This window comes from Balaenoptera borealis (assembly GCF_965194805.1).
Source record: "Balaenoptera borealis genome assembly, chromosome: 11".
NCBI classification, from domain to species: Eukaryota; Metazoa; Chordata; class Mammalia; order Artiodactyla; family Balaenopteridae; genus Balaenoptera; species Balaenoptera borealis.
Genome location: NC_138868.1, coordinates 39,634,473 through 39,647,637, shown reverse-complemented (window position 1 = coordinate 39,647,637; position 13,165 = coordinate 39,634,473). Strand labels below are relative to the sequence as shown.

The following is a 13,165-nucleotide window of genomic DNA, read 5'->3' as shown; positions in this document are numbered from 1 at the left end:
GATAAATAACATTATGACGACTATCCATTTGTTCATGCATTTGGGGGCATCTGTGATGATTTCCCTGGGATTAATTCCTAGGAATAGAACTATTCTCAAGTTTTATGAACATTTTTTAGTTTCTAAATATATCTGTCAAATTGCTCCTGAAAAGTATTTGAATTTATACCATGGTTTACTGTGTATAAGTGAGTGCATACACATCTTGAACAGAATGGTTGAGAGGTACCAAACAAAGTAGATTGAAAATAGAACATTGTCGATGGGCGCGAGCCACGGCTATCAGTGTGGACACCAGCGACAGGCATGAAACACTAAGTCTGCTGCTGCAGCCACCAAGAAGCCTGTGTGCAAGCACAGGTCACTATCCATACCACCCCAGGAGCCTGTGCAGCCCGCCACTGCCAGGGTCCGGTGATCCAGAGACAACTTCCCCAGGAGAACACACAGCATGCCTCAGGCTATTGCAACGTCATGTCAGTCTCTGCCGCCGCAGGCTCGCCCCGCATTCCGTACCCCTCCCTCCCCACTGGCCTGAGTGAGCCAGAGCCCCCTAATCAGCTGCTACTTTAACCCCATCCTGACTGGGCGAAGAACAGACGCCCTCAGGCGACCTACATGCAGAGGCGGGGCCAAATCCAAAGCTGAACCCCAGGAGCTGTGCGAACAAAGAAGAGAAAGGGAAATTTCTCCCAGCAGCCTCAGGAGCAGTGGATTAAATCTCCACAATCAACTTGATGTACCCTGCATCTGTGGAATACCTGAATAGACAACGAATCATCCCAAAATTGAGCTGGTGGACTTTGGGAGCAACTGTAGACTTGGGGTTTGCTTTCTGCATCTAATTTATTTCTGGTTTTATGTTTATCTTAGTTTAGTAATTAGAGTTTATTATCATTGGTAGATTTGTTTACTGATTTGGTTGCTCTCTTCCTTTTTTTTTATATAGATACATATATACTTTTTCCTTTTTCTCTTTTTCTGAGTGTGTATATGTATGCTTCTTTGTGTGATTTTGTCTGTACAGCTTTGCTTTTACCATTTGTCCTAGGGATCTGTCTGTCCATTTTTTTGTTTTGTTTTGTTTTGGTTTTTTAGTATAGTTTTTAGTGCTTGTTATCATTGGTGGATTTGTTTTTTGGTTTGGTTGCTCTCTTCTTTGTTTCTTTCTTTTTTTGTTACTTTTTAATTTATTTTATTTTGAATAATTAAAAATTTTTTTTTATTTTAATTGTTTCCTTCCTTCCTTCCTCCCTCCCTCCCTTCCTTCCTTCCTACAGGTGTCAGACCTGTGCCTCTGAGATGGGAGAGCTGAGTTCAGGACAGTTGGTCCACCAGAGACCTCCCGGCTTCACGTAATATCAAACGGTGAAAGCTCTCCCAGAGATCTCCATCTCAACACTAAGATCCAGCTCCACTAAACGACCAGCAAACTACAGTGCTGGACACCCTATGCCAAACAACTAGCAAGACAGGAACACAACCCCACCCATTAGCAGAGAGGCTGCCTAAAATCATAATAAGGTCACAGACACCCCAAAACACACCACCAGACGTGGTCCTGCCCACCAGAAAGACAAGATCCAGCCTCATCCACCAGAACACAGGCACCAGTCCCCTTGACCAGGAAGGCTACACAACCCACTGAATCAACCTTAGTCACTGGGGGCAGACACCAAAAACAACAGGAACTACGAACCTGCAGCCTGCAAAAAGAAGACCCCAAAGACAGTAAGTTAAGCAAAATGAGAAGACAGAGAAACACACAGCAGATGAAGGAGCAAGGTAAAACCCCACCAGACCAAACAAATGAAGAGGAAATAGGCAGTCTACCTGAAAAAGAATTCAGAGTAATGATAGTAAAGATGATCCAAAATCTTGGAAATAGAATGGAGAAAATACAAGAAACGTTTAACAAGGACCTAGAAGAACTAAAGAGCAAACAAACAATGATGAACAACAAAATAAATGAAATTAAAAATTCTCTAGAAGGAATCAATAGCAGAATAACTGAGGCAGAAGAACAGATAAGTGACCTGGAAGATAAAATAGTGGAAATAACTACCACAGAGCAGAATAAAGAAAAAAGAATGAAAAGAATTGAGGACAGTCTCAGAGATCTCTGGGACGACATTAAATGCACTAACATTCAAATTATAGGGGTCCCAGAAGAAGAAGAGAAAAAGAAAGGGACTGAGAAAATATTTGAAGAGATTATAGTTGAAAACTTCCCTAATATGGGAAAGGAAATAGTCAATCAAGTCCAGGAAGCACAGAGAGTCCAATACAGGATAAATCCAAGGAGAAACATGCCAACACACATATTAATCAAACGATCAAAATTTAAATACAAAGAAAAAATATTAATAACAGTAAGGGAAAGCAACAAATAACATACAAGGGAATCCCCATAAGGTTAACAGCTGATCTTTCAGGAGGAACTCTGCAAGCCAGAAGGGAGTGGCAGGACATATTTAAAGTGATGAAAGGGAAGAACCTACAACCAAGTTTACTCTACCCAGCAAGGAACTCATTCAGATTCGATGGAGAAATTAAAACCTTTACAGACAAGCAAAAGCTAAGAGAATTCAGCACCACCAAACCAGCTTTACAACAAATGCTAAAGGAACTTCTCTAGGCAGGAAACACAAGAGAAGGAAAAGACCTACAATAACAAACCCAAAACAATTAAGAAAATGGTAATAAGAACATACATATTGAAAACTACCGTAAATGTAAATGGATTAAATGCTCCAACCAACAGACATAGACTGGCTGAACGGAAACAAAAACAAGACCTGTATATATGCTGTCTACAAGAGACCCACTTCAGAACTAGGGACACATACAGACTGAAAGTGAAGGGATAGAAAAAGATACTCCATGCAAATGGAAATCAAAAGAAAGCTGGAGCAGCAATTCTCATATCATAAAACAGACTTTAAAATAAAGACTATTACAAGAGACAAAGAGGGACACTACATAATGATCAAGGGATCGATCCAAGAAGATATAACAATTGTAAATATTTGTGCACCCAACATAGGAGCACCTCAGTACATAACGCAAATGCTAACAGCCATAAAAGGGGAAATCAACAGTAACACAATCATAGTAGGGGGCTTTAACACCCCACTTTCACCAATGGACAGATCATCCAAGAAAATAAATAAGGAAACACAAGCTTGAAATGATACATTAAACAAGATGGACTTTATCGATATTTATAGGACATTCCATCCCAAAACAACAGAATACGCTTTCTTCTCTAGTGCTCATAGAACATTCTCCAGGATAAATCATACCTTGGGTTACAAATCAAGCCTTGGTAATTTTAAGAAAATTGAAATCGTATCAAATATGTTTTCCGACCACAATGCTATGAGACTAGATATCAATTACAGGAAAAAATCTGAAAAAAATACAAATACATGGAGGCTAAACAATACACTACTAAAGAACCAAGATATCACTGAAGAAATCAAAGAGGAAATCAAAGAATACCTAGAAACAAATGACAATGAAAACACGACAACCCAAAACCTATGGGATGCAGCAAAAGCAGTTCTAAGAGGGAAGTTTATAGCAATACAATCCTACCTCAAGAAACAAGAAACATCTCAAATAAAGCAACCTAACCTTACACCTAAAGCAGTTAAGAGAAAGAATAACAAAAAAACCCAAAGTTAGCAGAAGAAAAGAAATCATAAACATCAGATCAGAAATAAATGAAAAAGAAATGAAGGAAACAGTAGCAAAGATCAAGAAAACTAAAAGCTGGTTCTTTGAGAAGATATACAAAATTGATGAACCATTAGCCAGACTCATCAAGAAGAAAAGGGAGAAGACTCAAATCAATAGAATTAGAAATGAAAAAGGAGAAGTAACAACTGACACTGCAGAAATACAAAGGATCATGAGAGATTACTACAAGCAACTCTATGCCAATAAAATGGACAACCTGGAAGAAATGGACAAATTCTTAGAACAGCACAACCTTCCGAGACTGACCAGGAAGATAGAAAATGTAAACAGACCAATCATAAGCACTGAAATTGAGGCTGTGATTAAAAATCTTCCAACAAACAAAAGCCCAAGACCAGATGCCTTCACAGGCGAATTCTATCAAACATTTAGAGAAGAGCTAACACCTATCCTTCTCAAACTCTTCCACAATATAGCAGAGGGAGGAACACTCCCAAACTCATTCTATGAGGCCACTCATTTGGTATCACCCTGATACCAAAACCAGACAAAGATGTCACAAAAGAAAACTACAGGCCAATATCACTGATGAACATAGATGCAAAAATCCTCAACAAAATACCTGCAAACAGAATGCAACAGCACATTAAAAGGATCATACACCATGATCAAGTGGGGTTTATCCCAGGAATGCAAGGATTCTTCAATATACGCAAATATGTGATAAAACATATTAACAACTTGAAGGAGATAAACCATATGATCATCTCAATAGATGCAGAAAAAGCTTTTGACAAAATTCAACACCCATTTATGATAAAAACCCTCCAGAAAGTAAACACAGAGGGAACTTACCTCAACATAATAATAGCCATATATTACAAACCCACAGCCAACATCATTCTCAATGGTGAAAAACTTAAACCATTTCCTCTAAGATCAGGAACAAGACAAGGTTGTCCACTCTCACCACTATTATTCCAAAACTTCCAAAACATAGTTTTGGAAGTTTTAGCCACAGCAATCAGAGAAGAAAAAGAAAGAAAAGGAATCCAAATTGGAAAAGAAGTAAAACTGTCACTGTTTGCAGATGACATGATACTATACACAGAAAATCCTAAAGATGCTACCAGAAAACTACTACAGCTTATCAATGAATTTGGTAAAGTATCAGGATACAAAATTAATGCACAGAAATCTCTTGCATTCCTATACACTAATGTTGAAAAATCTGAAAGAGAAATTAAGGAAATACTCCCATTTACCACTGCAACAAGAAGAATGAAATACCTAGGAATAAACCTACCTAAGCAGAGAAAAGACCTGTATGCAGGAAACTATAAGACACTGATGAGGGGCTTCCCTGGTGGCGCAGTGGTTGAGAGTCTGCCTGCCAATGCAGGGGACACGGGTTCGAGCCCTGGTCTGGGAAGATCCCACATGCCGCGGAGCGACTAGGCCCATGAGCCACAATTGCTGAGCCGGCGCGTCTGGAGCCTGTGCTCCGCAACAAGAGAGGCCAATAGTGAAAGGCCCGCGCACCGCGATGAAGAGTGGCCCCCACTTGCCACAACTAGAGAAAGCCCTCACACAGAAACGAAGACCCAACACAGCCATAAAAAAAAAAAAAAAAAAAAAAAAAAAGACACTGATGAAAAAAATTAAAGATGATAGAAACAGACAGAGAGATATACCATGTCCTTGGATTGGAAGAATCAACATTGTGAAAATGACTATACTACCCAAAGCAATCTATAGATTCAGTGCAATCCCTATCAAACTACCAATGGCATTTTTCACAGAACTAGAACAAAAAATTTCACAATTTGTATGGAAACACAAAAGACCCCGAATAGCCAAAGGAATCTTGAGAAAGAAAAACAGAGCTGGAGGAATCAGGCTCCAGGACTTCAGACTATACTACAAAGCTACAGTAATCAAGACAGTATGGTACTGGCACAAAAACAGAAATATAGATCAATGGAACAGGACAGAAAGCTCAGAGATAAACCCACGCACATATGGTCACCTTATTTTTGATAAAGGAGGCAAGAATATACAATGGAGAAAAGACAGCCTCTTCAATAATTGGTGCTGGGAAAACTGGACAACTACATGTAAAAGCATGAAATTAGAATACTCCCTAACACCATACACAAAAATAAACTCAAAATGGATTAAAGACCTAAATGTAAGGCCAGACACTATAAAACTCTTAGAGGAAAACATTGGCAGAACACTCTATGATATAAATCACAGCAAGATCCTTTTTGACCCACCTCCTAGAGAAATCGAAATAAAAACAAAAATAAACAAATGGGACCTAATGAAAATTAAAAGCTTTTGCACAGCAAAGGAAACCATAAACAAGACGAAAGACAGCCCTCAGAATGGCAGAAAATATTTGCAAATGAAGCAACTGACAAAGGATTAATCTCCAAAATTTACAAGCAGCTCATGCAGCTCAATATCAAAAAAACAAACAACCCAATCCAAACATGGACAGAAGACTTAAAGAAACACTTCTCCAGAGAAGATATACAGATTGCCAACAAACACATGAAAGGATGCTCAACATCACTAATCATTAGAGAAATGCAAATCAAAACTACAATGAGGTATCACCTCACACCAGTCAGAATGGCCATCATCAAAAAATTTACAAACAGTAAATGCTGGAGAGGGTGTGGAGAAAAGGGAACCTTCTTGCACTGTTGGTGGGAATGTAAATTGATACAGCCACTTTGGAGAACAGTATGGAGGTTCCTTAAAAAACTAAAAATAGAAATACCATAAGACCCAGCAATCCCACTACTAGACATACACCCTGAGAAAACCATAATTCAAAAAGAGTCATGTACCCCAATATTCACTGCAGCTCTATTTACAACAACCAGGACATGGAAGCAACCTAAGTGTCCATTGACAGATGAATGGATAAATAAGATGTGGCACATATATACAATGGAATATTACTCAGCCATAAAAGGAAACGAAATTGAGTTATTTGTAGTGAGGTGGATGGACCTAGAGTCTGTCATACAGAGTGAACTAAGAAAGAGAAAAACATATACCATATGCTAACACACATATATGGAATCTAAAAAAATATATATGGTTCTGAAGAACCTAGGGGCAGGACAGGAATAAAGACACAGACGTAGAGAATGGACTTGAGGACACGGGGGTGGGGGAAGGGTAAGCTGCGATGAAGTGAGAGAGTGACGTGGACACATATACAGTACCAAATGTAAAATAGATAGCTAGTGGGAAGCAGCTGCATAGCACAGGGAGATCAGCTCGGTGCTTTGTGACCACCTAGAGGGCTGGGATAGGGAGGATGGGAGGGAGACGCAAGAGGGAGGAGATATGGGGATATATGTATATGTATAGCTGATTCACTTTGTTATAAAGCAGAAACTAACACACCATTGTAAAGCAATTATACTCCAATAAAGATGTTAAAAAAAAAAAAGAACATTGTCTTTTCCTATATAAAATAAAAAGATTACCTTTTTAATTAGTTTGAGATAGGGTGGCCAACTGTCCTGGTTTACCTGGACTGTGGAGTTTCCCAGGATGTGGAACTTTTCAGTGTTACAACCTGGACAATCCTGGACAAATTGGGACAATTGGTCATCTTAGTTTGAGGTTAAAGAAATCAGCTTCTTTTTTGTTGTAAGTTTTTGTCAACATTTGAACTATTTCTGGACATTGGTGAAGAAGAAGAATGCTAAGATTATTTGAACATGAATTCCCTTGAGTGCTTCTGGTGAACTGGATCAATAGATAATTATATACCTTTTTCACTTTGGCATAATTTAAGATTTACAAAAAAGTTGCAAGAATAAACAAGGAATTCCTGAATACCTTTCACCCAGATTTCCCATTTTACTACATTTGCTTTCTCCCTCTCCTTTTCTCTCTTTCTCTATTTTTAATCTGTGTGTGTGTATTTATATATAACATATATAATTATTTTTGATAGTAAGTTGCACATGATGCTGCATTAACCTTAAATACTTGAGTGTGTATTTTTTGCAAACAAAGATTTACATAATCACAGTAAGATTATCAATGCTACACACACAATACTATTCTCTAATCTCTAGATTTTATTGAGATTTTTGTCAATTTTTCCTGTATTGGTCTTTATAGCAAAAGAAAATCCAAGATCGTGCATTGGATTTAGTTGTAATGTCTTTCTAGTCTACTTTAATCTGAAACAGTTCCTGAGTCTTTGTATTTCATAGCATTGATATTTCTAAAAACTACAGACCAGTTATTTTGTAGAATGTCCCTCATTTTGAGTTTGTCTGCTGTTTCCTTATTCCTACTTTTGATAGGAATATCACTGAAGTGATGCTAAGTGCATCATATCAAGAATCATATGCTGCTGATTATTTCCATAACTGCCAATGTTAACTTTGATTATTTGGTTAAGGTGGTGTCTACCAGGTTTTCCCACTGTAAAATTACTGTTTTACCTTTTGTAATTTGAAAAGTATCTTGTCTATCCCACCATACTGCCAGAATCAGAAGTCAGCTTAAAAAAAAAAAATCACTCAACATCATATCAAAAGTATTCCCAAATACTATTTGTAAGCATTGTTTTAATAACTATGGAGGTGCTTAACTGTTTTCTGAGGGTTAGACATTTAGGTTATTTACAGTGTTTTATTGTTATTTAAAAAGATAATGCTGCTATAAACACATTTTTATATAAAGTTTTTATGTGTTCAGGGTTATTTTCTAAGATAAATTCTCAGTGTAGAATTACCAGGACCAAGGGAATATTTTTAAGGTTGTTGATATACTTTGTAAAAGTGCTTTTCAAAAGAATTGTACCAATTTACATTTCTACCAATAAAAATGAGATTGCTCTACTTTTTAAAAAGGTATTGTCTTTGGGGATATACTTTGAGACTCATTATCTACGGGGTTTAGCATGCATTGATGAATCTAGCCAGAATAAATTGTTACTGTGACTGTTGACAAATGGTGATTTTCTAATCATTCCTTAGTTGACTTTCTGCTGTAGGTGGAAAAAGCCAATATTCCCTTGGCTTTCCACTGTAGCTGTTCCTTCCCCCTTCTCTAGTTGTTTATATCAATAGACTCCTGGCTTCTGATTTTATTCAGTAAACTTGAATTCTTACTATCATTTGTTTTTGATATTCAAATTTCCCTGATTTGGCTAGTAGGAGTTTCCTCAGACAGGCTTTTGTGTCCTTCAGGCATGTCCCTATCATTCTTTGAGGACTTCCTTACTTTTTAGTGTAATAAGGTGTCCAAGGCTCATCTTGTTCTTTCTCTGCCCTACCTCTGGAATCAGACATTTTTCTGAGGAGCACTGGTTCCTTTTAGTGGAGATCAATATTACAGTCCAGGATCTGGACACTGGATTTGCTCCTTGCTACTGGAGTGCCATTGCTTCTGGGCCTTATCAAGTAACAGAGTTGAGGAATTAAAAAAAAAAAAAAAAAAAAAAAAAAATATATATATATATATATATAAAATATATATTTATAGTATGTGTATGTGTGTATATATATACATGCATGCATGCACATATGTATATAGACACATCTACACATTTATATTCATTTTTATATATTTAGCTATCAAGATGTATTAAAACTCATGAGTTCACACTGATATCTCCTTAAATTTCAATCTAACACTTCTACTTCCAGTACAACATTCTTTTTCTCTTTCCATATTTCATACAAAGCCTGACTCCCATTTTCCACAATAATATTGTATTTATTTGTTCAATCCTAAAATGTACAAAGAGTTTCAGAATTGCTAATTGATGCCTCTGCAAAGCCAGACTTTAATATTTGTTTACAGTTTTTGTTGTTGTTTTAGCCTAACAGCATATAGTCCAAATGCTGTGATCAAAAGTTTCTTGGGTTAGTTCTTTTTTCCTTCCCCCGTCTGTGGATTATTTCACTTAAAATAAAAGTATTATTTGTTTCTATTTGTATTCAATTTGGAGAGGTTTTCTGTCCTTGTGGATTTTTATTTATTTTCTTTTTTTCTTTGAGTATGTGAAACATTGATATGTTTCCAACAATCAAATCTGTGCAAAAAAGGCATGTTCAAAGGAGTGTGATTTTCTTTCCCACATTGTCTTTGTCCTTTCCACACAGTTCTCCCCTTATTCTGTAGGTAACCAATCTCATTAGTTTCTGGATTTTCCTTCCTGTTATATCTTTTGCTCAAATAAGTACAAATGTATATATTCTTATTTCCCCTTCTTTCTTACCCAGAAGGTGTAATACTATAGATATTCTGTTGTACTTTGCTAAGCATAGAATTTTAAAGCTGAATCAGACCTTTTTGTTTTCTTTCTAAGGTTATTCTTTTCTCATTTTTTTGTCTTTTAGACATTGGATCAACAACAGTTCTTCACAGAGGAAGAACTGAAGGAATATGAAAATATTATCTCCATACAAGAAACTGAACTTAAGAAAAAGGCAGATGAGCTTCAGAAACAAAAAGAAGAGCTACAACGTCAGCATGACCAACTTGAGGCTCAGAAGCTGGAATACCATCAGGTGATATTTAGTAAAAAAGCTTGTGGCATTAAAAAGGATTTTAGGGGCTTTCTACAAGCCTGTGTTTTTGTAATGTATTTCAATTAGCTGTCGTATTTTAAATTTTAGTATTTTTTAAACTGCATTTTTTTAAACTTCCTTGTTGAATATTAATCTAAATTATAGAACGTGAATATCCCATTTTGGAAAACAATTTTCAGTTAGTTTGTTGTGCATTGTCAAAGGTCATACATATCAGAGAAAATCAAATAACGCTTACTTTTAAGGCATTCTTTTTCCATTCACTAGGTTTTACAGCAGATGGAACAAAAAAAATTACAACAAGAAATTTCCCCATCAGTGCCTGGTGGAGAATCAAAGATCCAGCCACGTATGTAATTTTGTTTATTTGTTTGTTTGAGGAAATTAAAAAATTGAATAAATAGAAATTCACATTTATTACAAATATAATTTCAAATCATTAATATCTGTGCTATTTTCTGTTTATTTGTGGAAATAGAGCAATTTGTATTACAGAAAAATGAAAAAGCCTCTAAAATTTTTATACATCAGTACATTTCAAAAGCTATATAATTTGATAGCCATATGCATGGTGAAATGATTTTTTTCAGTATTATTCATAATTCTTCCTAATCAATTATTGATATTATCAGAGAACATGTTTTTTAATTGTAATCGGTGATTAACTAAACATAGTTAAAAAGCAAATACTCAATATATCTATGTATAAAAGAATATTCAGAATAAAGGAAGATACCTTTAAAATGAGGGCATTTTTTTTTTTTTTTGGACAGGCATTTAAAGTCCGAAGTCCACCAGAACTTAGAATAAAATTGTTACATCATCATGTGTGTCATCTTTTTACCTCCCTTCCTTTTCCTCTGCTCAATAAATATTTTAAAGCATATGTGGAATAAAGGAAGATACTTTTAAAATGAGAATGTATTTTTTTTTTTTTTTGGACACAGATGTTTAAGGATTGAAGTCTACCAGAACCAGGAAGGAAACAAACTCAATACCTGCTCTCATTTTCATACCTCTTTTCTTTTTCCTTTGTTCTCCTTTAGTGATTTAATTAAGTGGCTTTATGCCATAATTTAATGAAACTATTAGTAACTATTTAAGTGAGAAAGCACCACCCACTGCTTTTAAAATAAATTGTTTTCTCTTATTCATAAAGGTAAATACTCTTTTATGGGTGCTTATCATCCCCTCTCTCAATTCCCCAGTGTGTGTTGGTAACTTTTTCCTACTTTCAGCAATCTTAACTGCTAGAAATTCTTCTACCAAACAGCTCTTGCTACCACTTAAGGTCATTTTTCATTTACATTTTTGCTTTATACTCTATCATTCAATATCAGGTTTTGCTACATATAACAGAAAACCCAAAGATAATGGTGGTTTAAACTGAATAAGAACTTTTGCCTTTTACATAGAATAAATCTGGAAGTAGGTGGTGTACAGGTTCCTATCTTTCTGCTCTGCTCTCCCCAGTGCATAGTTTTTATTCTCGAGTTATTTCATTCTCAGGGTCCAAGATGGCTCTTGGAGGCAGTGGGGAAGGGCAACAAAAGGAACGTGCCCCAGTTGAATCAGCTTCCTTGATGCAATTTTCCCAGAGAACCACATAGCATTTGAATTTACATCTCATTGGCCAGAGCTGTGTCACATGGCCATCTAGCTGCTAGGGAAGCTGAGAAATCCATGTGGCAATGGGACCAGCTAAAAGTTAGGATTCTTTTAGGAAGGATTCCCTTTAAGAAGGGAAGAGGGAATGTTTGGTAGGCAACTTACAGCTTTAATTTAAACAGCCTTTTGGTTACCTAAATATCTATGTACATTCTTCCAAAACAGAAAACGCTCACTTCCCCCTCCTCAAAAGGAAACCACCAAACCCAATCTATTATTGCATGTAGTTCAAAGCCCATGACACCTGAGTATAGTCCCCTCCATCAGGTTAGGATGTGGTTTTTTTATGTTCTGGTCATCTGCAAACTAAAAAGCAACATGTCTGCCCCCTGAGCACCATATGCATAATGGGATAGGTACAGGATAACTGCAATAAAATCAACCTTTTAGAAAAGGGGAAAACAGGAAACATAGCAGTCATCTTTCCATAACAATTAAAAAAATACTGCTTGGCAAAAATAGCAAGGTCTCTCTGCTCTGTTCATAAATATATTCTTTGGTTTTTCTATTAGGCAACCCCTGCTTCACCTTTCTGGGAGGAACTCCCTTGTCTAATGTCCTCAGGGGCCCTTGGCATTGCCCTCTAGGATGTTTTTATTGCCCATTAACCTTCAAGGACACAAGTGGGCATTGGGAAATGTCCTCTTCTTGAAGGCTGGACAGTCTTCGCACTTCACTTCCTGTTATTGTGGGTTTGGGGCCTTGGGATTGTTTCAGATAGTTACAGGCTGTTTCAGGCCAGGCTTAGGGTTTTTATTTGTTTTTGTTTTGTTTTGCTTTTTGGCAAAACAGTTCCCTAAAAAGTTGTAAGTTTCTGGTCTGTTTTCTTCAATTATTACCACGAGAAACCACAAAGATCTTGTCAAGACATATTTAACAAAGAACCTCATCTTTTACTTGCTGACCTCTGTGTTCTTTTCTCCCGTTGGGTCTTAAATGAATGGTACCCACTTCGGATTGTTTTAAACTATAGGCTTGGATGGGATAACAGCAGTCTTAATCTGATCTTTTTCCTTAGGATGACTCCCATTACTTGGCAGAAAATTCTTAAGGGAAGGTTCTTGGAAAGGTTATGAAAGCTTTAGCAGCTTCCTCAGAAACTTTTCTTATAACTGTTTCAGTTTGGAGTACGTTAGTACGGTAGTTGACTTTTTCAATTCTTCAGGGCTCCAGATTTGGGACTTTATCAATTTATTTGGTAGATAGCA

The 13,165-nt window shown here is 36.6% G+C and overlaps 1 protein-coding gene across 4 annotated transcripts in view; it reads left to right on the top strand.

The window, feature by feature from the left end:
* Positions 1-11,506, top strand: part of NUCB2 (nucleobindin 2) — a 44,134-nt gene extending 32,628 nt beyond the window's left edge. For 2 of the 4 annotated variants that reach the window (XM_082341604.1, XM_082341603.1), the window contains 3 exons: positions 10,098-10,268; positions 10,557-10,638; positions 11,063-11,209. In XM_082341604.1, coding sequence (XP_082197730.1) covers positions 10,098-10,268; positions 10,557-10,638; positions 11,063-11,070 — 261 coding nt within the window. In that variant the 3' untranslated portion in view covers positions 11,071-11,209. Of the gene's footprint in view, positions 1-1,280; positions 10,269-10,556; positions 10,639-11,062; positions 11,210-11,236 lie in introns of those variants that run through there. The other 2 variants (XM_082341605.1, XM_082341606.1) reach the window with 2 other exon arrangements.
* Positions 11,507-13,165: the final 1,659 nt, after the last annotated feature.